This window comes from Schistocerca nitens, chromosome 8 (assembly GCF_023898315.1).
Source record: "Schistocerca nitens isolate TAMUIC-IGC-003100 chromosome 8, iqSchNite1.1, whole genome shotgun sequence".
Taxonomy (NCBI): domain Eukaryota; kingdom Metazoa; phylum Arthropoda; class Insecta; order Orthoptera; family Acrididae; genus Schistocerca; species Schistocerca nitens.
In genome coordinates, this window is record NC_064621.1 from 417,187,231 (window position 1) to 417,210,759 (window position 23,529).

At 38.2% G+C, this 23,529-nt stretch overlaps 1 protein-coding gene across 2 annotated transcripts in view; it reads left to right on the forward strand.

Annotated features, from left to right (window-relative positions):
* Positions 1–23,529, forward strand: part of LOC126198576 (putative inorganic phosphate cotransporter) — a 92,748-nt gene that overhangs the window by 14,883 nt on the left and 54,336 nt on the right. For both annotated transcript variants that reach the window (XM_049935012.1, XM_049935013.1), the window contains exons 3-4: positions 3,097–3,330; positions 18,417–18,504. In XM_049935012.1, coding sequence (XP_049790969.1) covers positions 3,097–3,330; positions 18,417–18,504 — 322 coding nt within the window. The remainder of the gene's footprint in view (positions 1–3,096; positions 3,331–18,416; positions 18,505–23,529) is intronic.

Genomic DNA, 23,529 nt, shown 5'->3' on the forward strand with positions numbered 1-23,529 from the left:
GCTCACTATATACTGTACTAAAATTAGATCAGATGTCAGTATATGTTAAAACTGTACTGACAATAAACCTATTTTGTGGGTTTCTGAATGAGTTATAGTACATTAAGTTGTGAATTTTATCATACTGTAATCCATTTGAGGCACTGAGGACAATTTTGGCCTAAAGCACATCAGTGTTTATTGTGAGAGTGTAGCATTTATTCATGCTTCTGAAATCTGTTGATCTTATGGGGAGTCAGGTTTATCTGTGCTGTAGGCCCACAATGTAGATATAAAAATTCACAAAAAGCTATATCGCTGGTTTCTCTGATATTCACTTACAGTAAATGTGGGATTGAAGGCAGTGTGCTTTAGGCCCTTATGGTGCTCAGTGCCTCATTTGTATTCTAGTCAAGTGGCCATGTTGGCAGACGTTACTACTTGAGTTTCATCATTTCCACAAATGGTACTTTGTGTTTGGAGTTGGTTGTTTATTGTGAGGGAATCGGCTTTTGTGTGCAGTGTAAACATGGATTATATTGACTGTTTTAAATACTAATAGAAAAATAAAACTGTGAGGATGTACCAAGAAAAGTTAGCCTCAAGGGAAGTAGGGCCTCTGAGAACAGATAGTTTGATCGAGAGAGTGACAAAGTCAAATGAGCATGACTACAAGCAAACATGTAACAAGGAAGTGTACAGTTAGCAAATAGCATAAGAATGTCTGATTTTCAGCATGGAAGTAAATTCGTGAACTAATACATCTGTTAGGGATTTCTACTTTGTCCAAAAAAATGGAAAGCATGAAAACTCCCACTTACACAAAAATAAAAAATGGACAGTTGTGAAAGCTTACACATTTTTTTGGTATTGCCATAAACTGTAGTTAATTGTGTTCAAAACAACATAATTCCACAAAATAATTCTTTCTTTTGTCAGATAAGTTATGCATCTTTATTATTATTATTATTATTATTATAGCATTTCCTTTCTCAGACGTTATGTCTGGTTAAAAATGGAAAGTGACGCAGACCTCGATCAAGCGTGACTTCCTTTTAACTGTACGGTATATGTTACATTGCATTTAGGAACTTTCGGGTAATTGAACATGTATCAATAATTACAGATTTCTGTAGCTGTATATATATGTTTGGATGTAGCGGTATTGCGTTGATGTACTGGTGGCTATTGTGTGGTATGACTCCTGTAGTTGATAGTATAATTGGTATAATGTCAAATTTATCCCGATGCCACATGTCCTTGACTTCCTCAGCCAGTTGGATGTATTTTTCAATTTTTTCTCCTTTTATCTTGTGTATATTTGTTGTATTCGGTACGGATATTTTGATTAGTTGTGTTAATTTCTTCTTTTTATTGGTGAGTATGATGTCAGGTTTGTTATGGGGTGTTGTTTTATCTGTTATAATGGTTCTGTTCCAGTATAATTTGCATTCATCATTCTCCAGTACATTTTGTGGTACATACTTGTATGTGGGAATGTGTTGTTTTATTAGTTTATGTTGTATGGCAAGTTGTTGATGTATTATTTTTGCTACATTGTCATGTCTTCTGGTGTATTCTGTATTTGCTAGTATTGTACATCCGCTTGTGATGTGATCTACAGTTTCTATTTGTTGTTTGCAAAGTCTGCATTTATCTGTTGTGGTATTAGGATCTTTAATAATATGCTTGCTGTAATATCTGGGTGTTATTGTTTGATCCTGTATTGCATTATTATTATTATTATTATTATTATTATTATTACTTTTGTTATTATTATTGACAGTGGCTCTCTCTGTATAAACTTGTTGATAAGCATAACTGTTAAACAGAAGATGGTATTAATTTCACACTCTCAAATTTATCTGAATCTAAAAATTTGAGAACACGCACAACATATATTCATAAACTGGCACTGCCATCAACAGTGTACCATGCCCCACTTCATGAGAGACTACAGACAGCTTTAAAATTTAGTCTAGTGCATTGTTGCCAAGTCTGGTGATCAGAAGCTTTACCACGCTGTCTCTCCTCCCCTTGCCAATTAAATACTGGTGGTGTAAATTTCTTCCACCACCAGGATTCAAACTGAAACCTTCATTTTTCTTGAAATATTTAAATGTTTCCATTTTTAAATAACTAAGTTATGTTTCCTCCTAAAATTATGTATTTCTGACATTAGTCAGGTGTTACTGGAATAACATGAAAGCCTCTCAATGAGAAAGCAAGGAAATGTGCAACAGCCAATGTAATTTTTATATTTTATTTTATTTCTTCTTTTGTCTCAGATATTTTTCCTCTAAACTCATTTTCCTGCTCTTGTACACTTGTGTTTGGAGGAATGAGTGTTGTGTGTTTACAAGCAGACAATGAATTTTGTATAGTTTCTGAACAAATGTAGCAAAGTCATGGACAATCTCATATATGTTAGTTGTCCTCCACATCTCGCATCCCAAGAAGTCTCCACATTCAATGTAATATCTTCTAATATCTTCATTGGTAGATAGTAGACATATTTCTTTTGCTCTTGTTGTTTGAAATGACTAATCCTGTACTTTTTTTCTTTTTCTTTTGAAAGTGTTGTAATTTTAAAAACTGTTTGTAATTCACAGCACTCCTCCCATGTCCAAATCTTATCACTCTTTCCTCCACTTTTATGTGTTGTGTCCTTCTCTCTTAGTTTTGTTATTGTGATCATTTCTATGTCTCATTTTGGTGCCATCTCCTTTGTTGCCCTCCATCACCTTAACCCACTCTTGCACTTTTCCTCTTACCCTCCTCTTAGTTGCTTAATTTCTTTCCTCTCCTTCCACTCCACTGAAACTGAATTTCCACCCTTAAACAGTTAACGTAGATGTGGTGGATGCATTTGGATATCTGTGCATAGGATAGTGTACATTCAAACTAGGAGATTTAGCAGTACCTGAAAGATAGTAATGTCTATACTGTTATGTGTGTTTATGTGCCATTCATTCATCAACTTCAGGTGGATAGTTATGTATCTTCATTATTGTTTATTAATTTTCTGATTATTCAATGTGTTCTACAAAAACTACATACAGTTTCATGGTTGTCTAACAACTATGTTTCATAATCATAAATTGTTTATTTCAACAGCCAGGTGACTTTGAGTGGGATGAAGATATGCAAGGATACATATTATCATCGTACTACTATGGATATGCACCAGTTAACATCATTGCTGGTTACACTGCCTCACGATACAGTGCTCGTTGGGTCTACTGCACAGGACTTTTGATGGCAGGCCTCTTCTCAGTGCTGGGCCCTTTGGCAGCAGAGGGAGGACCAGTTGTTTTCATGCTGACACGTATTATTGTTGGAATTTTTTCTGTAAGTAAATGTAATTATTTCCCTATCAAAGCAAACACTGCCAATTTGGAGCAAAAATAAATAAATAAATTTGCTTGCATGAAGTAGAAAATAATATGGAAATGAAAAACATAAAATGTTAAAAATTGTCTTAAACAATTGAACATTTGTGTATGAGACAGCACTATCAAATTCTAAATTTTCTGCTTTGTGGAGTTTGTACCATAGTAATTTTGTCTGGCGAGTACATCCTGCAGAAAAAGGATGTTAGAGTGGCAATCTGGCAACTCTGTAACCACATGTATGGTACCTGCCTCTGTCAGCACATAATTGTACAGTTGGTACAGTAGGTAGAGATTTGGGTCAGTCTGCAGGAGGTCGATGGTTTGATCCCCGGTTGAGACATATGTTTTTTATTTGGTAAATATAGTCCAGCTGGTACAGTATCTGGCATCTTAATCATCAATAGTGATTGCAGTGGGTCCTCTAGAAAACAGGGTCCTCTAGAAAACATATGCGGCTGTTAATTTATTCGCACCACTTCATCTACTAGATGCGAAACCTGTTTTCTTTGTACCCTCCTCCAGTGGCCCATAGATTAGTACCAATTATTATTCATGCCTTGTTCAGGTCCATTATATTTCGTTAGGGCCTTATGTTCCCAATAGGACTAGCAATGTGCTTTGCAAATAATGTCCAAATTCTTTTACTATTTGTATGTGTTGTCACCAAGGTCTCACTAATTATGCCTTTCAACACTGAGTCTGGTAACCACGTGCTGTTTAGTACACATCTCATTATTATTATTATTATTATTATTATTATTATTATTATTATTCTATTGATGGGATTGTGGAAATAGCAAGTCTATTACCATTAGGGAAACAGTGTAATTCGAAATCGAACATTTCACAGTTAGTGGTGTTGGGATGGATCATGCGGAACAATATCTGTCAGAGGCATAATGTGCATTAGGTGGAACAGCATGCAGGACTGATGGCATGTTTATACTGTATGCGCTGTCCACCAGATGGACTATTTGCAAGCGGAGTAACGCACCCATGACAGACTCCAATGTACATGCGTAGATGCATCAAATTTTCTCATTGTAAACCTCTAAACCATTGTGGTGCATCTGATAACCGGCCTGGTGTTGCTGCTCATGAATTTGCTGCTAGATATCCTCGTCGACACCATCCAGATAAAAAGTGTTTTGTAAGGGTCTACAGGTTGGCACGTAGCCATACAGTATGTAATACGTGCTCACCAGCTGACCTATCTTGGAATGCTGACAATTTGCTTGGCCAGTAGACTTGTGTACAGCTGCAGTGCATCACAATGGAGTAAGCTACTGGCCGCTGTCCGCAGCGTGCCATATAACTAGCATGGTCTCGGGTGTGAATATGTCTCTCTTCTTAACACACCATGGAGCCCTTCGATACAATCATAACTAGCCAGTGTTAGAATGTCAGACACAGTGATAGCACACATAGCGTGCAAGTTTATAATCAGTCTTTTGTTAATAAACTGTTTTATCTTACTTCTCGGTGTTTGGGTATTTCTGTACCTCAAGGACCCACTGTTTACAAATCCTGACAAAATATTTCGTTTAATTATCATCCGGGACAGCAACACAAACAACCTCCTTATAGAAGTGGTGTCCGCATGGGGATAATTATGGAAAACATACAGTCCTGAAGAGGTGCAGCACAATGTGAACTTCGAGCAGCAGCAGCATGAACATCTTCCCACTACGTGGGGACATCCAACGCTGGAATTAAGGTTGATCTACTTCAGTTTGGCTAGAATACAAAAGGCAGTGATGGATTTTTATTTTACAGTTGAGTGACTCTTTGGCATTAAATTAAACAAAGTGCTGCAATCCAGTCAGAGCAACGTTGTTGATCTACAAACTATTATTAATGAAATGCAAGAAGAGATTCAGCAGTTAAAAGCAGAAAGAAGTGAGCATAACATTCCAAAAGACTTGTCAAATGATAGTTCATGCAGTTCAAGTACAACTACAATAAAGAATTTTTCATTATTGCCATCAGTACCAGTGTTTAGCGAGAAACATGAAGATGATGTGAAAGTGTTTTTTTTTGTAAACTTAAAGGTGCCACCCTGTTAGAATCATGGACAGATTCTGATAAGCTAGTGGTTGCCAAATTAAGAATTCAGGAAGCAGCACAAGATTTCATTAGCGTGGAGCCTACTTGCGTGAAAAAAGAAGATTACAATGAGTTTAGAACGGTTGTTATTCAGAGATTTAAATATAAAAACGTGATTAGATTTTACAGAGAGCGGCTTTACAGTTTGTGAATGCGATGAGATGAATCTGTCGAGCAGTTTGCCAACAGAATTCGGAACATCAGTGCTGAAATGTATGGGTTAGTAGAAGATGACAATGAAAATTGCATTCAGTTGTTCAAAGCTGACCAGAGAGCCTTGGACACATTTATTCATGGATTGTACACAGAGAGGAAGTAAGCAAAGCTGTTAGATTGGAATGATGTAAAACATTTGAGGAAGCAGTAGAATCAGCTGTTGGTTTCGTTGAAGCACTAAGACGACCGAATGAGATGCAGAAACAAGAACACAGAGTTTTCAACACAGCAGTGCAATGCTGGGTCACAAGTGTAAGGATTGTGAAGAGAATCGAATCTACTATCAATGCGGGATGCAGGGCCTTGTTTCGAGAGATTGTCACAACAATCTGCCAGATCTTTAAACAAGTATGGGGAAGTATGGGCCACCACTCCATTCGCCCCCTGCCAGAGACAGTGATTCCTGTTAGTTCCAGCGAAAACCAGACCAAAAATAACTTTATGATAGGTGCTATATATTGTAGGAGAAACATCAAACTACTTATTGACACAGGAGCACAGACCTCATTAATGTGTGTTGCACAGATAAACAGGTTAAATTGAAACTGCTGCTATTAAAAGTGTGAGTGTTAAATGGAGGAAGACTACGTAACTACGGAGAAATTGACGTAGAATTAATTCTTGGCCAAGGCCAAGATCAAGGTGAAAATAAAGATAAAGATAAATACACAGCAAGGGTGCAAGTAATTTCAAATAATGAAATGCGTTACGATGGTGTACTTGGATTTGATTTCTTGTCCACTAACAAGGCAGACATATTTGTCACAGAAAGAAAGATCGGACTAGGCCGTAGTAACTACAACCTATGAAATCATTCTTCATATCGTACTCAAAGGATCAGCAATACTGACATCGTGGGAATGGACTGCCCAAGCGATGCATCTGTTCAAACTGTCTGAGTCGATGTTCAAATTGATCAGCCTCAGCAAATTCCCAAGGGAGCAGGAAAGACAATCTATGTTGAAGTTAAGTCACCCTGATGCAAGGAAGGAACTTTGTTATTAATTGAGCGACCTGAGAAAAGTGATTTACTGGATACAATGCATTGTTTTGTTGCTAGAAGTGTAAGTGTCACTACAATGGTGAGACAGAATGTCGCAAAAGTCCCAGTTACAATAATGAATATGGGCAATGAGTATGTTGTTTTGTCATGAGGAACGAAAGTTGCTGAAGTGTTGAGCGTAAGTAAAAGTGACATAATACAGATTTCAGATGAGGTAGCAAACGCTGAAGTTATAAACACAGATTTTTGCAACAGTATCGCAAAATTGCAACGAGGAGATGAAGTTAATAATGAACTGAAGGGCAAGATTTGGAAGAAGATAGAACATTTGACAGCTGATGAACAGAAGATTTTAGCACCTGTTTTGTTGGAGTATGCAGATTTATTCCAAGAACGTGCAAATTTACCTGTCACTCATTTTGTTCAGCATCATATTCATACAGGGAATGCAGTCCCAATCAAGCAGAAACCAATACCATTCAGTCAAAGAGAGTTGGTAGAGGACATGGTTAAAGAACAATTAGAAGCTGGAATTATAAAACCAAGAGATCCTTCACACCCACCGTGCTGTTCGCCTGTTGTAATTGTAAAGAAGAAATCAATTTCTGGAGAACCACAGTTCTGTTTTTGTGTTGACTACTGATCTTTTGATCTTTGAATTCTGTGACCACACCCGAAAATTACCCCTTACCAAATTAAGTGGAAACCTTGGATTACTTGGGCAGATGTCGAATTTCTTCAGTATGTGATTTAACAAGTGGTTATCACCAGTAAACAGTGCATCCAGATGCTCAAGCAAAAACTTCATTTGCAACTGCAACAGGAGTATATAAGTATCTTCATAGGCCATTTGGACTTTGTAATGTTCCAGCTACATTTCAACACCTGATGGTTTCAGTTTTATGTGGGCTCACCCCCACAGAAGCACTTGTTTACCTTGATGATGTAATAATTTTTGGTATTTTGTCTCAAGAAGTTGACGCTCATGAACATCCAATCTCATTTTCTTCCTGGCAATTAAACAAAGCAGAATGTAATTATACTACTACTGAGAAAGAGCTTTGTGCTTTGGTTTTCAGTATAACACATAACAGATGTTTCTTCACAGGAAGAGAATTTACAGTTATTACAGATCATGCTGCACTTAAATGGTTATTGATCTTAAAGGATCCAAGTTCCAGATTAACAGGATGGGCATTAAGACTGAGTGAGTACCAATTTAAGGTTATTCACTGACCTTGTAAACAACATGTGAATGATGATGCAATGAATCGAAAAGTCAATATTTGTGTTACAATAAGTCGAGAAGAAGAGTTAAAGGCAGCTCAAGAAGAAGATCCACAATGCAAATTATGGAAAAATGATCAATGTTTTGTTGAAATAGATGGATTATTATACAAAATCACTAGTAAAGGAAACCGCCTAGTGATGGCTGGGTGTTGTGTGCTGTCCTTAGGTTAGTTAGGTTTAAGTAGTTCTAAGTTCGAGGGGACTGATGACCATAGATGTTAAGTCCCATAGTGCTCAGAGCCATTTGAACCATTTTTTTTGAAACCGCCTAGTTGTTTGAGAAAGCATGAAAGAGCAAATTATGAGAGAACAACATGATTCTTTATTATCAGGACATTGCGGTAAAAAAGCAACAAACATTAAAATAGCTCAAATGTTTTTGTGGCCGAGCTGCAAAGCTGACATTTTCGTGTTTGTTTCACAATTTTATTCCTGTAACAGGCGGAATAATGTTGGAAAAAGTAGAGCACCATTGCAAGAACTGCCAGAGGCAAGTAAACCGTTTGAAAGAGTAGGACTAGATGTTGTAGGACCATTGCCTAAGACTAAAGATGGAAGCAAATACATATTGACAATGTTAGACCATTTCTCTAAATACCTTCTCATGATACCAATGCCTGATCAGAGTGCTGAGACTACAGTCAATGTTTTTGTAAAAGAATGGATTCTTAAGTTTGGGTCACCATTAAGTAAAATCAGTAATAATAATAATAATAATAATAATAATAATAATAATTTTATTGTCATTCGGCCATTACAGCAATAGACAATGTCATATACATACTAAAATACAATTAATAGTTTGAAAGAAACAACAGGTTTCTTGTTAACATTATAGTATTATATTACAGTTGATAAATTCTCTTATGTCATAGAATGGGTGGAGGACTAGCCAGTCATGAATTGTTTGTTTGAATAATTGTTCAGGTAATTCTTGAACAGATTGAGGAAGTTTATTAAATAATTTGTACCCCATGATTTCGTAGCTGTTGAGTGACTTTGACAACCTGTGGTAAGGAATATAGAGGCACCTATTCCTTCTTGTATTGTGGCTGTGTACATTTTCTCTGGTTTTTGTTTCTGGTAATTTCTTCTTCGTATAAATTAGAACATAGTATATGTACAAGTTTATAACAGTCATGATTTTCTGTTCACAGAACAATGGTTTACAGTGTGCCTTATATGCAGAACCAGTAATTATCCTAATAGCTTTTTTTTGCAGTATTAATATGTCATGTACACAGCTAGAGTTCCCCCACAAAATAATTCCATATGTTATTATACTCTGAAAGAATGAAAAATAGGATGTTCTAACATATTTTTCAGGAACACAATCCATAAGTCGCCTTAACAGGTAAATAACTCTACACAATTTACCACTAATATATTGTACATGTTGACCCCAAGATAATTTATCATCAATGTATACCCCCAAAAATTTGACATAACTTGGATCATCTGACAGAAGCTTGTCTCTAAGACTACAGACCATCTGCTGTGTTTTGTTTTCATTCAGCAGGAATCCATTTGCCTTGAACCAATAGGATGCTTGGTCAATTGTCTTTGCTGCACAAGTTTTAAGGCTATTGAAATCCTCACTAGCATGAAGAAATGTTGTATCATCTGCATACAACACAGTGGTGGACTTGATAAATGACGGCAGATCATTTATCATTATCAGGAACAAAAAGGGGCCCAGCACAGATCCCTGCGGAACACCTACCTTGACTTGCTCTATACTCGACATTTCTCTCCCTACACAAACAACTTGCTTACGATTCTGAAGGTATGATTTTATTAATTTAAGGCTGTTATGTCTAATGCCATAGAATTCCAGTTTTTCTAGGAGTGGCTTATGCTTTACACAGTCAAAAGCTTTGCTTAGATCACAAAATGTGAGTTGAGCATAGCCCTTGTCCTCAAACACTTGATGTAAGTATTTGACTACAAAATCTATAGCATCCACAGTAGACAACTTTTTCCAAAAACCATACTGAGATTCACTAATTATTCCTAATTTTTCAAAATAGACAGATAGCTGTTGGTAAATTACACATTCCAGTATTTTAGAGAAAGCTGGGACTATGGAGATTGGTCTGTAACTGCAAGGTGAGTCCATATCTCCCTTTTTATATATTGGAATTACCCTAGCCACTTTGAGTTCTTTGGGAAAATATCCTTCAGATATGCATTTATTTATACAGAATGTTAAGGGGTACACAATATAGTCTATTACTTTCTTTAGTAAATTACAGGATATGTCGTATATATCTACACTGTCTGAAGATTTCATCCGTTTTACAATGCTTAGGACATGACTAGGTGAGACCTCGGAGAACATAAACGTACCTGTGTCTGTTGGTGTTCTGCAAACATTTTTAGAAAGTAACTCTGATGGATTGATATCAGGTTTGATTATAGTATTTCCTACATTTTCAACAGATTTAATAAAGAAATCATTGAATTTTTGGGGACTTATATTAATTTTTTTGCTTCTTACATCTTTAGCAACACCATTTATTAATTTCCATGCAGCTTTGCACTTATTTGTGGAATTATCAATGGTATTGAAATTATGTGCTTTTTTGGCTTTCACGATGGCTTTTTTATACTCATTCCTGCATTTTATATAGGCTAATCTGGCATGTTCTGTTTTCTGATTGCTACATATATTGTGCAACACCATAACTTGGTTTTTCATACTTGATAATTGTTTAGTGAACCATGAATTTTGTCTGTTTGTAGCCCTGTTTGTAAAGCCTTTGTCAGTTAATTTGCATTTCTTTATGGGGATATTGTCATTAAATTGTGTCAGAAATGTTTTAAAAAATCTCTCAAATAATAGTTTCCCTGACAAATCAGCACTAAGACTATAACTTGTGTCACCATGACATTGGTTGAACCGGTCTCTCTCAGCAAGGGACTTACAGAGCTGAACAATTTTGTCATCTGTGACAGGCCTGGTGATTATAACTTTTGGGACAGGCTTAGGAGTATTACTATTATCAATACAGAACCTACTTGTATAGTTTAAAGATACAGAGTCATGATCTGAAAATGGAAACGCTGTAACAGCACATGATTCTTCTGTAGTTTTAAAGTTGACAAAAATATTGTCAAGACATGCTTTATCTCTTGTGGGCCTGTTATTGATTGAGTGCAAATTGCACTGTCTTAAAAGGTTTTTCAACTCAGTCACAGTACGTTTATGTGTTGTTATATCAAAATCTGCATTCAGATCTCCACCAATTACTATGTCATAATGCAACCATCTGGTCCCTCTTATTACATCTAACAGCATGTCCAATTTTTCTAGAAATACATTGATGATACCCTTAGGTGACCTGTAAAGGGATACTATTACTAACTTAAGACTGTCCATAACTATACCAGTGGCTTCAAAGTTCTGTTCCTCACATAAATAATCTAGGTCCAACTTAACAATGGAGCAGCTGAATGACTGATTAATATATATTGCCACACCACCTCTTATATGCGGTTTTCTACAGTAACTATTTGCTACATTATAGTTATCAAGTTTGACAACTGTAAGTACACTCTCAGTAACCCAATGTTCACTCAGACAGAAAATATCAAATTTGCTATCTAGTCCTAAACGGTTTACAATAAATTCTTTATCTATTAGTCCTTGAACATTCAGATAGCAAATTTTAAGATCATAATTGTTGTTTATTTTAGATTGAACGTTTTGGTGAGGTGTTGTGAAATTTGTTACACTACTTATCTCCTGGGCTGCTTCATCTTGCTGCCTTCCACTAAAAAATCATTTAGACGGACAGGAGGTGCTGTTTTCCGTCTACACGTAACACTTGATGCTGCTTCTCCTGCTGCAATTCTCATTTCTCCTTTTAGAGGCACTATAGTTACTGTTGCTGGTGAAACTTCTGCTGTTGATGGTACTGTTACTTCCTTTTCCACTGCTGCTACTGATAATACCACTGGTGACTGACGCTTTACATGTTTGCACAGTTGTAATTTTTTCATCGTAGGGTGCATCTGCAGATGTTTCTTCCTCATATGCTGTTGGTGCACTTTTCTTTTCTGTTGTCATTGGCAGAAAACCCGTTGCAGGTAGTGCTATTTTTACATAGGCACCCACTCCTGCTGTCTTTATCACCTGGAGAATTTCTTTGGCCAGCACATTCTTGCCTAGGTTGTTTCTGTGCAGTCCATGTCTAGTAAAATGCTCTCTTACTGAACTCGTTGCTTCAATGAAAGTTGTGTGCACAAAACCGCTACAAATCTTCCTGAATTTCCGATTTGTCGCGATGATTTCTTTGTTTACACACGAGTCTTCCGTTAAGTCGTGTCTGTAGGGAATGTTTACAACAAATACCTTCGCCTGTGAAATTTTTACTAGCGATTCTTTCAGTGTTCTTACAGCGAGGCTGCTTTCATTTTTATGGACATCGTTTCCCCCTCCGATTATGACACAGTTGACGTCGCTTTTCACGGAACTTTCACAGTTTTTCAGCACTTCTCGTAGAGGAGCACCAGGTTTCGAAATTCCAATCACTTTATATTCAGACTGCATATCAGACATGATTGTAGCCAGTCCCTTGCCATGACTCGTCGATAATATGTATATTTCTTCCTTCTTCTTCTCTGTTTCCTTTTTTGTCTCGTGTTCAGTTTTATTACAAGTTGCTCTCACACGATTTTTTCGTTTAATAGTATTTGATGGTAACGTGTTTCTGCTGGCACTTTTTTGTTCAACAGATCTTTCCGAGCAGTTACCTGTTACACTGAGATTTTTTGTCCGTGATTCTGAGCTGTCTGCACTTAGAACATCGTATTTATTCATTAGTGGAACACGAAAAACATTGGTATTTAAGACAGGTCGAGAGATTTTCTTAGGCCTAGTATATACACACTCTCGTTTGCCTGTTTGCGTATCTGTGGGAAGGTCCATATAGTCGATCAAACTTTTCAGCATTTCTGCATATTGTCTAGCTTTACTTAAGTCACTTTGCAGTTCTTCCCTCACACTTATTTCGAGTCCAGCGTTGCACATTTCAAATGCAGTTTCAAGACCGTTGCACTCAGTTCCACAGTCACATGTAGGCCTATGTTGACCGAGATTTGCTTCCACGAAACAACAAGAATGATACCATTTATGCGCCACTACACATATTTTAACACCTTTTATCGCTTTTTTTGCACATAGCATACAATTCACTGATGGTAATTTACCGATATTCACGGAGCGATTTGCCACTACATTCATATACGCCGCCATCTTTTCAAGGAACGAATTTTATGAGTGAATTACTTAAACAGACTTGTCAGCTCATGCAAATAACTCAGTTAAGGACTACACCAGTACACCCTGAAGGAAATGGAAGAGACAAGCAAGTCCACAGAACAATTATTAAAATGGTTAGCCATTATGTGGGCAGAAAGCACAACAATTTGGATGTCAACTGGCCTAAGACCATATGAGATCGTCTATGGAAGAAGAAGACTGCATTCACCCTTGGACTTTGCATGATCGACTACCAAAATCAGCAATGAACACGTGGGGGATCTAGCACGCAAACTAAAGGAAGCATGGAGGGGAGTGAAACAGCGAAACCATCAATCTTTTCTTCAGCAAGCAAAACAACATGACCGACAAGCAGCAGTGCCACAGTATCGAGTTTGAGGTCTTGTGTATCTGAGCAACGTGGTGTTCAAGAAGAGTCAAGTCAAAAAGTTTAAGAAGTTTTGGAAAGGACCGTATCGAATCTTGGAGGGGTTGTCACCAGTCACTCTTAAGCTCCAACTGCCCTTTTGTTTGATTGTTGTTAATGTCAGTTGTGTAAAGCCATTTGTGGGTAGATTTCCTGTAGCATCGCAAGACAATGAGGACCAACCAAGAGGTAGACCTGCTGTTCTCAAACCCAGGAAGCGAGAATCGCAAGGTCATAGTCCAGACTTTGAGGCCGACGCATCGCCATGTTCTGAGCAATCCTGTTCCAGACACCCCTACAATCTGCATAAACGTGTGTAGCGTATGAGAGTGCAATGCGTGTGTTTATTTCTGCCATGTGCTTATGTGAATGTGTTGGGAAAATTTAGTTTTGAAGCTATTACACAAGTGCACAAGTGAAACTAAACCTTTTATTCCACAGGTTACCAGAAGCAACTCATTTATTTTATGTTCATTGTTAACTCTAGTATACAGAACTGATTAACCATGTTCATTTTTATTCTAATGTTTGCTATAATAGCATATTCTACCAATGCTGGAGTAATAGTACCACAGGGTACAAGTGTTTTATTTGAACCACAATCAGACATGGTAGTTTCAAAAAGTAATGCAAAACTTGTACTCAAGTACAATCTGAGTGAAATCCATGAACAGTTCAGTTCTGTAAAGAAGCAAATTGATCTAATTCATTCTATTAAGGGTAATGAAACAATTTTGGAAATGGGTACATCTTGGTATAATAACTGGATCACAGCTAAAATGCAGGTAGAGTCTAAATTTGCTAATAATGAACAAGAGATTTACTGTTTTTTAAAGCTTTTGCCCCACAAAACTTTAATTAGGTGTAAACATGCCTGGTTTGATTTTGGAGGGAGTCTCCTTCATATTGTATTTTGTACTTTAACTAGTTGAGATCTACTGGAAGTTAAAGGCGAAATATTAGCTCTTGAACAACAGTCCAGTACAAATTCAACTAATCTCTCTAATGAAATTATCATATTAAAGAGTATTCACAGAACCATTACTAACCACACAGGTTTCATTGAACAGATTGCAAAGCAATTTATCTCACATTTCCACGTAATTAATAATGAAATGAATGCATATAACCAAGAACTATTCCAAGGATTAAATGCTGTGAGTGCACATTTAGATTTAAACACTCTTTTGTTAAGGATTACTGATAGTTTATCAGATGCTAGAATTGATGCCCCTAACTTAAGAACAGCCTTAGAAAGTAGTTCAAATGATTGTTTGAGCAGTGTACAGAACAATTTTTACAGATCATACTGTCAGTTGAATGAAAGCTAGATGCAACATATACTATGATTTACCCTGTTAACTCTTACAGTTTATATGCTTACAACAAGTTAACCACCACACACTCTTTAATGATTGAAGATGAAGTAACTGTTATTGTTTCTATGTCTGTTGCTAGATCAAAGCATAATTTTGAAATGTATAAGATTTATACTTACCCTGTGAAATGGAGTCAGGCAGGTAATACTATGATTTACCCTGTTAACTCTTACAGTTTATATGCTTACAACAAGTTAACTACCACACACTCTTTAATGATTGAAGATGAATTAACTGTTAGTTTTTTCTATGTCCATTGCTAGATCAAAGCATAATTTTGAAATGTATAAGATTTATACTTACCCTGTGAAATGGAGACAGGCAGGTATTCATGTAAAGTATGTAAGACAATGATTTAATTAAGGATATCCATGAAAATATAATTTCTTTCAATGAGTGAGGTAAACTTCAATGAAGCAGCGAATAAAATTAAGTCCTTTGATTCATCCAGTAATGTTAATGCATACTCAATTGCTTTTATTAGTACGTCTTTTGTCAACAGCATGTGTCATGTATGAAATTGTCATCCTGAAAGCTCACTTCTTTGTACCGAACGTTACTGTGTCTGCAAATGAAATACATGTTGCAATGCCTTTGGATGTCACAAATGGCAAAATAGATTCATAATGCCCAGGAGGTCGTTTTGAGTCACTTGCGGTTGCTCTTTTTCTCTGGGGAGAGTGATGTAAGAGTCTATGGGTTTGCATGTAGCGGTACAGTACATGACACATGCTCGCCAGCTGACCTACCTTGGAATGCTGACAATTTGCTTGGTCAGTAGACGTGAGTACAGCCACTGTGCACCACAAGTGAGTAAGCCATTGGCCACCATCTGCAGCACCCCGTATAACTAATGTGGCCTCGGGTGCGAATATGTCTCTCTTCTTAGCTCACCATGGAGCCCTTTGATACGACCGTAATTAGCCATTGTTAGGATATCAGACATAGTGACGATGGGTGCATGTAGCATGTGTGTTTATAATCAGTCTTTTGTTAATAAACTGTTTTAACTTACTTTTAGCTGTCTGCGTATTTCTGTACCTCAAGGACCCACTGCTTACAAATCCTGACAAATATTTCATGTAATTATCATCTGGGGGCAACAATTCGAACAATCTCCTTATAGTTTCATCATCTCCAGCTGTGCCTTTGGTTGTCATGTTCTCTACTTCCACCACTGCATGATAGAGGTCATCCATTAACTCGCCATACTCTAGCTGCTGAGGAAGCTATTCTGGTGGTCATACACCAAGAACGTCAGCGAAGTACATGTTGCATAACAAGGCAGCTGCTTGTCCTGCAATGCACGGTCATTAATGTGCTGCACAACATGGGCTGTACCCCTATCATCCTGCAGATTGCCATCAACAGATGCAATTCTGTGAATGATTCCAACAACATTAGGAAGCCAATGACAACTTCGTGAACACCTTAATATGGTCGGATGAAGCAGCATTCACTCATGAGGGTGTCTTTAATATGCACAGTGCCCACCATTGGTGTGAGATTAACCCGTGTGTCACCTGCAACTGTGGATATCCTGTTTACTTTGGTATCAACATCTGGGCCGGAATATCGGGTGTCTGGTGTTTGGGCCCCTACATGTTGCCTGACTGGTTGACTGCATGAAGGTATCATGCATTCCTCTCAAACTGTCTGCCTGTTGGGCTGGAAGATGTTCCACTACATGTTCAGCAGAGGATATGGTTCCAATATGATGGTGCATCTCCACAATCTGGAATTAATGTGCGACGGTATTTGGACAGAACATTTCCAGGGAAATGGCTCAGACATGGAGGTCCAGTTGTATGGCCACCATGTTCACCTGACCTAAATCTCATGGAGCACGTGTACTCTTCTCCATTGACAAAAGTGGAAGAATTGGTAGCGAGTGTTCATTCTGTTCTTGTTATTGTGGATGCAGCTTTGCTGCAAAGGGTCCGGAGCTGCAAGACCTGGAAGTAGCACAATGTTTGGACATGCAGGGAGTTCGCTTTGAGCATCTGTTGTTCTGAGGACAATGTATTCTGTTGTGAAGGTCATGCGGTCATTAACAGGGACATTATTATTGTCGCTGGTAGCTAATGCGTGACATTTGATTGCTCATATTACATGTAGTATAAATGACAAGTAAATGTTGTGTTATTGTACTGTGCTATCATCTTTAGCATCTTGAAATTGGTATTGTTTTTGTAGTTATTCTGTCCTATGACAGGTCATTTGTTTCAGCTGTCTATTTCCTATTTATCTAACCATGTATTTGTTATGTTCAGCATTACAAAATGTTGTAAATTTAGGATACGTGTACCTATGAAGTGGTGTATATTACAGTATGAAATGTCAAAATGAAATTAGCAAATAAAAAAAAAATGCACCCCCAACCCATGATCGAACCCTTGACCTCCTATGTGTTAACCCAAAACTCAGTCCACTGCACCAACTATACAGTGCAACTAACATGTACTGACAGAGGTAGTTACCATATATGTGCTTACCGTGTTGCCAGATTGCCACTCTTTAACGTGCTTTCCCAGCCAGATGAAATTGTGTGTGTGTGTGTGTGTGTGTGTGTGTGTGTGTGTGTGTGTGTGTGTGTACAGGAAGTTATTCTGAAATTCTAAATACAGGCCATACAAGTGTCAACTGCATCAACCTCCACCCCCAACCGTACCCCCATCACCCAGTTTGTGTACAGGCACTGCCTTACAAACTTGCAGTTTCAGTTCATTTCTACAAGACCATTCATTAATGTACACAAACTACAGTTAAAGTACAGTAAAGTATGAATATATTGTAAATGAACAATAGGAATGAACATTAAATTACTCAAAAACAATATTAATTCTAAAATCGATATTTGTAAATGAAAAACAAATCACATTGCATTAATGAATGTCACATTGGCAATAAAGTGTGATGGGACTTCATGAACATGTTCACAAATGTGCACCACTTAGTTGCATTTAAAATGGGTTGAAATGGAAGAGGTTTGTTTAGATAATACAATAGTGGAATTTTGTGAATGGAAAACAAACTTGGCATGGGTAAAAATAATCTCTCACCAACTACTGGTGACATTAGGGGATGGGTACCCATGTAACAAGAACTAGAATGCCTTATATCAGCTTACAAATTCGTTTCACCCACCCACCCATCCACACTCACACACACACACACACACACACACACACACACACACACACACACACACACACACACACACACACGGCAAAAATCAACCCCGAGAAAGCCACAAGTTCATTTTATTTTGTATTTTCATTGAATTTCTGCTTGTGCTTTAAAACAAAATTGTAGCTATTTTAATGCATTAATGTAATTTTGTTTTATATTTCAGGGCATTATTACACCATCCATGCACGTAATTTTTGGTAGATGGTTTCCCGAAAATGAACGTCAGAGGCTGAGTGGATTTATTTTTTCAGGTACGATAATGTATCACACTATAACTTAATAGCTTCTATTAGAGTGGTATCCTATGAAGAGTCTGTCAGTATCTACAATTATACAGTGCAAATAATTTTATGAAGTATATTAGAATGTACTTCTTTTCTATCAAATATTATGAGATACCATAATTACAACCATGTGTTTCCACAAAGAGTGGTTGGTTCTACGTGTGTATGAAAGCTATAATAATCAGAATACAAATTTTGTTTTTGTTAGGAAATGATAAATTTGTTGAACTTTTTGAAGTGTTTTTGTTAAACAAAATGTATATTTTTTATTGTCTTCCAGGTCAGGTTATTATCACTTGTATGACATTCTTCTGTGTGTCTGATTAATTTTTTATAGGTTGTAACATATAATAAATAGTTGATAAAAATGCTACACTTATTATCCACATCTAAAGTCTACCACACAGACCCTAGCCATATTAAGAGTCTGTCATTTCACAAAAGGAAGTCACTGGGGATCCTTAATAATACTTAAAATTAATAAAACACAAATTAACAATTATGAAAAGATAGATGCCATTCACCATAAACATGACATGCTGAGTTTCAGACAGGCACAATGAAAAGACTGTTACACAGTGAGCTTTTGGTCAAAGTCTTCTTCAGAAAAGAAAATAAAACACAGAAATTCACACAAGCAAACACATCTCATGCACACGGCAGTCTGTCTAGAGCAACTGGAGGTATCAGCCATGCATGCATGAGATCCACCTGCTGGTGTGAATGTGTGTTTTCCTTTCTTTTCTGAAGAAGGCTTTGGCCAAAAGTTCAGTTTGTAACAGTCTTTTTGTTGTGCCTGTCTGCAACTCAACAATTCATCTTTAAGGTGAGTAGCAAACTACACTTTTTATAATTGTTGATATTGCAGCCTGGACTTCCCATTGTATAAAAAACAAGTTAGTAAAAATTAACACATAAATAACACAATAGTAATACCATAGAAAAATACTTGAAATGTCTTCCCTAGCAGTCCATGAAGTGTGCTAACAATGTTATGTACCGTTTACTGTGGTGGCTATAGAAAGACTTAACAATGAAATTGAAGGGCCTGTGTGTGATTGTGAATAATACTTCTCCATGACTGTCAAATGCTACATCTGCTATTTCCCAAAGACTTTTAAAGTGAGAACAGCTTTGTGTGCATGGCTATGTTTTGTGTGTACAGAGCTGGTAAAATTATTTTCTGCACAATATATGTATCTTCCCCACAAATAAGTGACTGAGTAAGTGTTTGTATGCTAGATGATTTTTAATTAATGGACATCATCACAACCTTTCATTAAAATAGAGTGTAAAATTTGCCAATGTTCTTCCTCTTCTTCTACCCTAAGGGAACAATTATGGTCAACTTTCTATCCCCAGCAGTACATCAGCTTAATTAATTACATATTAATTACATTTAAATGAATTTAATCTACAGCAATATGGTGTAGCAATGAGTTTTAAAAGGTGAAAAGACAGTTTTCACTCAGAAGAATGAATGGGCAGCTCAGTGAACTAAAACACTAAAGAGTGGTTTCAGTTCAAAGAACAAACACTTTGTTCAACTGACAGAAAAATTATGGACTGGGTTCACTTTAAAAGAAAGAATGAGTAATTCAGTCAATATGCAAAACTACAATGGACTGAATTGACTGTTTTCATTCAGTTACTCCCACAAACTGGTTTCAGTCTCAGGAAATGAATGAATAATAATCCAACTGATGTGTAAAACTACAGTTGACTGAATCACTTGTTTGCTTCCACAGACTGGTTTCACTCAAAAGATAGAATAATTCAACTGATTCATAAAAATACAACCAAATCACTGAATTATTTTCCAACAACCAACCAAATTGATTGTTTTCATTCAGTTGTTCCCATCACCACTGAAGGCGAACACCATTTTTCAACTGTCACCACATAATATGCAGGTGATCTCGCTCAACTACAGCATGTAGGAACTTCAACAAATGGGAAGGCAGAGGCTTCATAATTCTGAATCTGTAGATATTTAAAGACCTTGGACCACTAATATTTTGTGTGTACCCACTGCCAATATTAGCAATCAAATTATAGTGTGGTCTTCATATATCATCCTCTGATTGCCAGTACCTTTACTTTATAGATGCATGTCTCATTCAGTAGGACAATAATTTTGAAGATGACATTAGTAACACTATAGAAGTCATATACCATCCCTTTTCTGATTTAGAAATATGTGGAAACATTTGAACAATGGTCATTTACCTTCAGTGAATTGCTGTAGTTATTGATTGATGACCTCATCCTTTCCTGAGTTATGGATAGTGTCTTGGGGAGTTGGATCATTAGGAGTAGAATTAGGATTATTCTTCTTCGTGGCAAAGTGATATTTCCAGCAGAGAGTACGAGTGTAGGATTCCTTGTATCTTCTAGGAGAGGGTGATTTTGAGGAAGAGGAGGTGGGTCCCACTGTGATGGAGGACGTATCTTCTAGGATACTGTCCTACACTCGTACTCTCTGCTGGAAATATCACTTCACCATGAAGAAGAATAATCCTAATCCTACTCCTAATGATCCAACTCCCCAAGATACTATCCAAATTGAACCCTGCCTGGAACAGTTCCATCCTCCATCACAGCGGGACCCACCTCCTCTTCCTCAAAATCACCCTCTCCATACCTTCCAGGAATTTCTCACTTCCAGTCTTGCCTCTCAGTCCTTCTCGAAAAACCTTAATCCTACTCCAAACATCACCACTGCTGAAGCCCAGGCTCTCCGTGATCTGAAGGCTCACCTATCCATCGTCATTCTTCTGGCGGACAAGGGTTCCACGACTGTGGTACTTGATCGTCGAGAGTATGTGGTTGAGGGACTGCGTCAGCTTTCAGATAACACTACATACAAAGTTTTCCAAGGTAATCCCATTCCTGATGTCCAGGCGGAGCTTCAAGGAATCCTCAGAACCTTAGGCCCCCTACAAAACCTTTCACCTGACTCCATCAACCTCCTGACCCCACCGACACCCTGTACCCCTACCTTCTACCTTCTTCCTAAAATTCACAAACCCAATCATCCCGGCTGCCCCATTGTAACTGGTTACCAAGCCCCCACAGAATGTATCTCTGCCTATGGAGATCAACACCTTCAACCCATTACATGCAGTCTCCCATCCTTCATCAAAGACACCAACCACTTTCTCGAACGCCTGGAATCCTTACCCAATCTGTTACCCCCGGAAACCATCCTCATAACCATTGATGATACTTCCTTATACACAAATATTCCGCACGTCCAGGGCCTCGCTGCAATGGAGCACTTCCTTTCATGCTGATCACCTGCCACCCTACCTAAAACCTCTTTCCTCATTACCTTAGCCAGCTTCATCCTGACTCACAACTTCTTCACTTTCGAAGCCCAGACATACCAACAATTAAAGGGAACAGCCATGGGTACAAGAATGGCCCCCTCGTATGCCAACCTATTTATGGGTCGCTTAGAGAAAGCCTTCTTGGTTACCCAGGCCTGCCAACCCAAAGTTTGGTACAGATTTATTGATGACATCTTCATGATCTGGACTCACTATGAAGAAGAACTCCAGAATTTCCTCTCCAACCTCAACTCCTTTGGTTCCATCAGATTCACCTGGTCCTACTCCAAATCCCATGCCACTTTCCTTGACATTGACCTCCATCTGTCCAATGGCCAGCTGCACACATCCATCCACATCAAACCCACCAACAAGCAGCAGTACCTCCATTGTGACAGCTGCCACCCATTCCATATCAAACGGTCCCTTCCCTACAGCCTAGGTCTTCATGCCAAACGAATCTGCTCCAGTCCGGAATCCCTGAACCATTACACCAACAACCTGAAAACAGCTTTCGCATCCCACAACTACCCTCCCGACCTGGTACAGAAACAAATAACCAGAACCACTTCCTCATCCCCTCAAACCCAGATCCTCCCACAGAAGAACCCCAAAAGTGCCCCACTTGTGACAGGATACTTTCCAGGACTGGATCAGACTCTGAATGTGGGTCTCCAGCAGGGATACGACTTCCTCAAATCCTGCCCTGAAATGAGATCCATCCTTCATGAAATCCTCCCCACTCCACCAAGAGTGTCTTTCCGCCATCCACCTAACCTTCGTAACCTCTTGTTTCATCCCTATGAAATCCCCAAACCACCGTCCCTATCCTCTGGCTCCTAGCCTTGTGACCACCCCCGGTGTAAAACCTGCCCCATGCACCCTCCCACCACCACCTACTCCAGTCCTGTAACCCGGAAGGTGTACACGATCAAAGGCAAAGCCACGTGTGACAGCACCCACGTGATTTACCAACTGAACTGCCTACACTGTGAAGCTTTCTATGTGGGAATGACCAGCAACAAACTGTCCATTCGCATGAATGGACACAGGCAGACAGTGTTTGTTGGTAATGAGGATCACCCTGTGGCTAAACATGCCTTGGTGCATGGCCAGCACATCTTGGCACAGTGTTACACCGTCCGGGTTATCTGGATACTTCCCACTGACACCAACCTGTCAGAACTCCGGAGATGGGAACTTGCCCTTCAATATCTCCTCTCTTCCCATTACCCACCAGGCCTCAACCTCTGCTAATTTGAAGTTACCGCCGCTCGTACCTCACCTGTCATTCAACAACTTCTTTGCCCCTGTACTTCCACTTTGACTGACATCTCTGCCCAAACTCTTTGCCTTTACATATGTCTGCTTGTATCTGTATAGGTGCGGATGGATATGTGTGTGTGTGCGTGCGAGTGTATACCTGTCCCTTTTTCCCCCCAAGGTAAGTCTTTCCACTCCCATAATTGGAATGACTCCTTACCCTCTCCCTTAAAACCCACATCCTTTCATCTTTCCCTCTCCTCCCCTCTTTCCTGATGAAGCAACCGTGGGTTGCGAAAGCTTGAATTTTGTGTGTGTGTTTGTGTTTGTTTGTGTGTCTATCAACATACCAACGCTTTCGTTTGGTAAGTTACATCATCTTTGTTTTTAGATATAA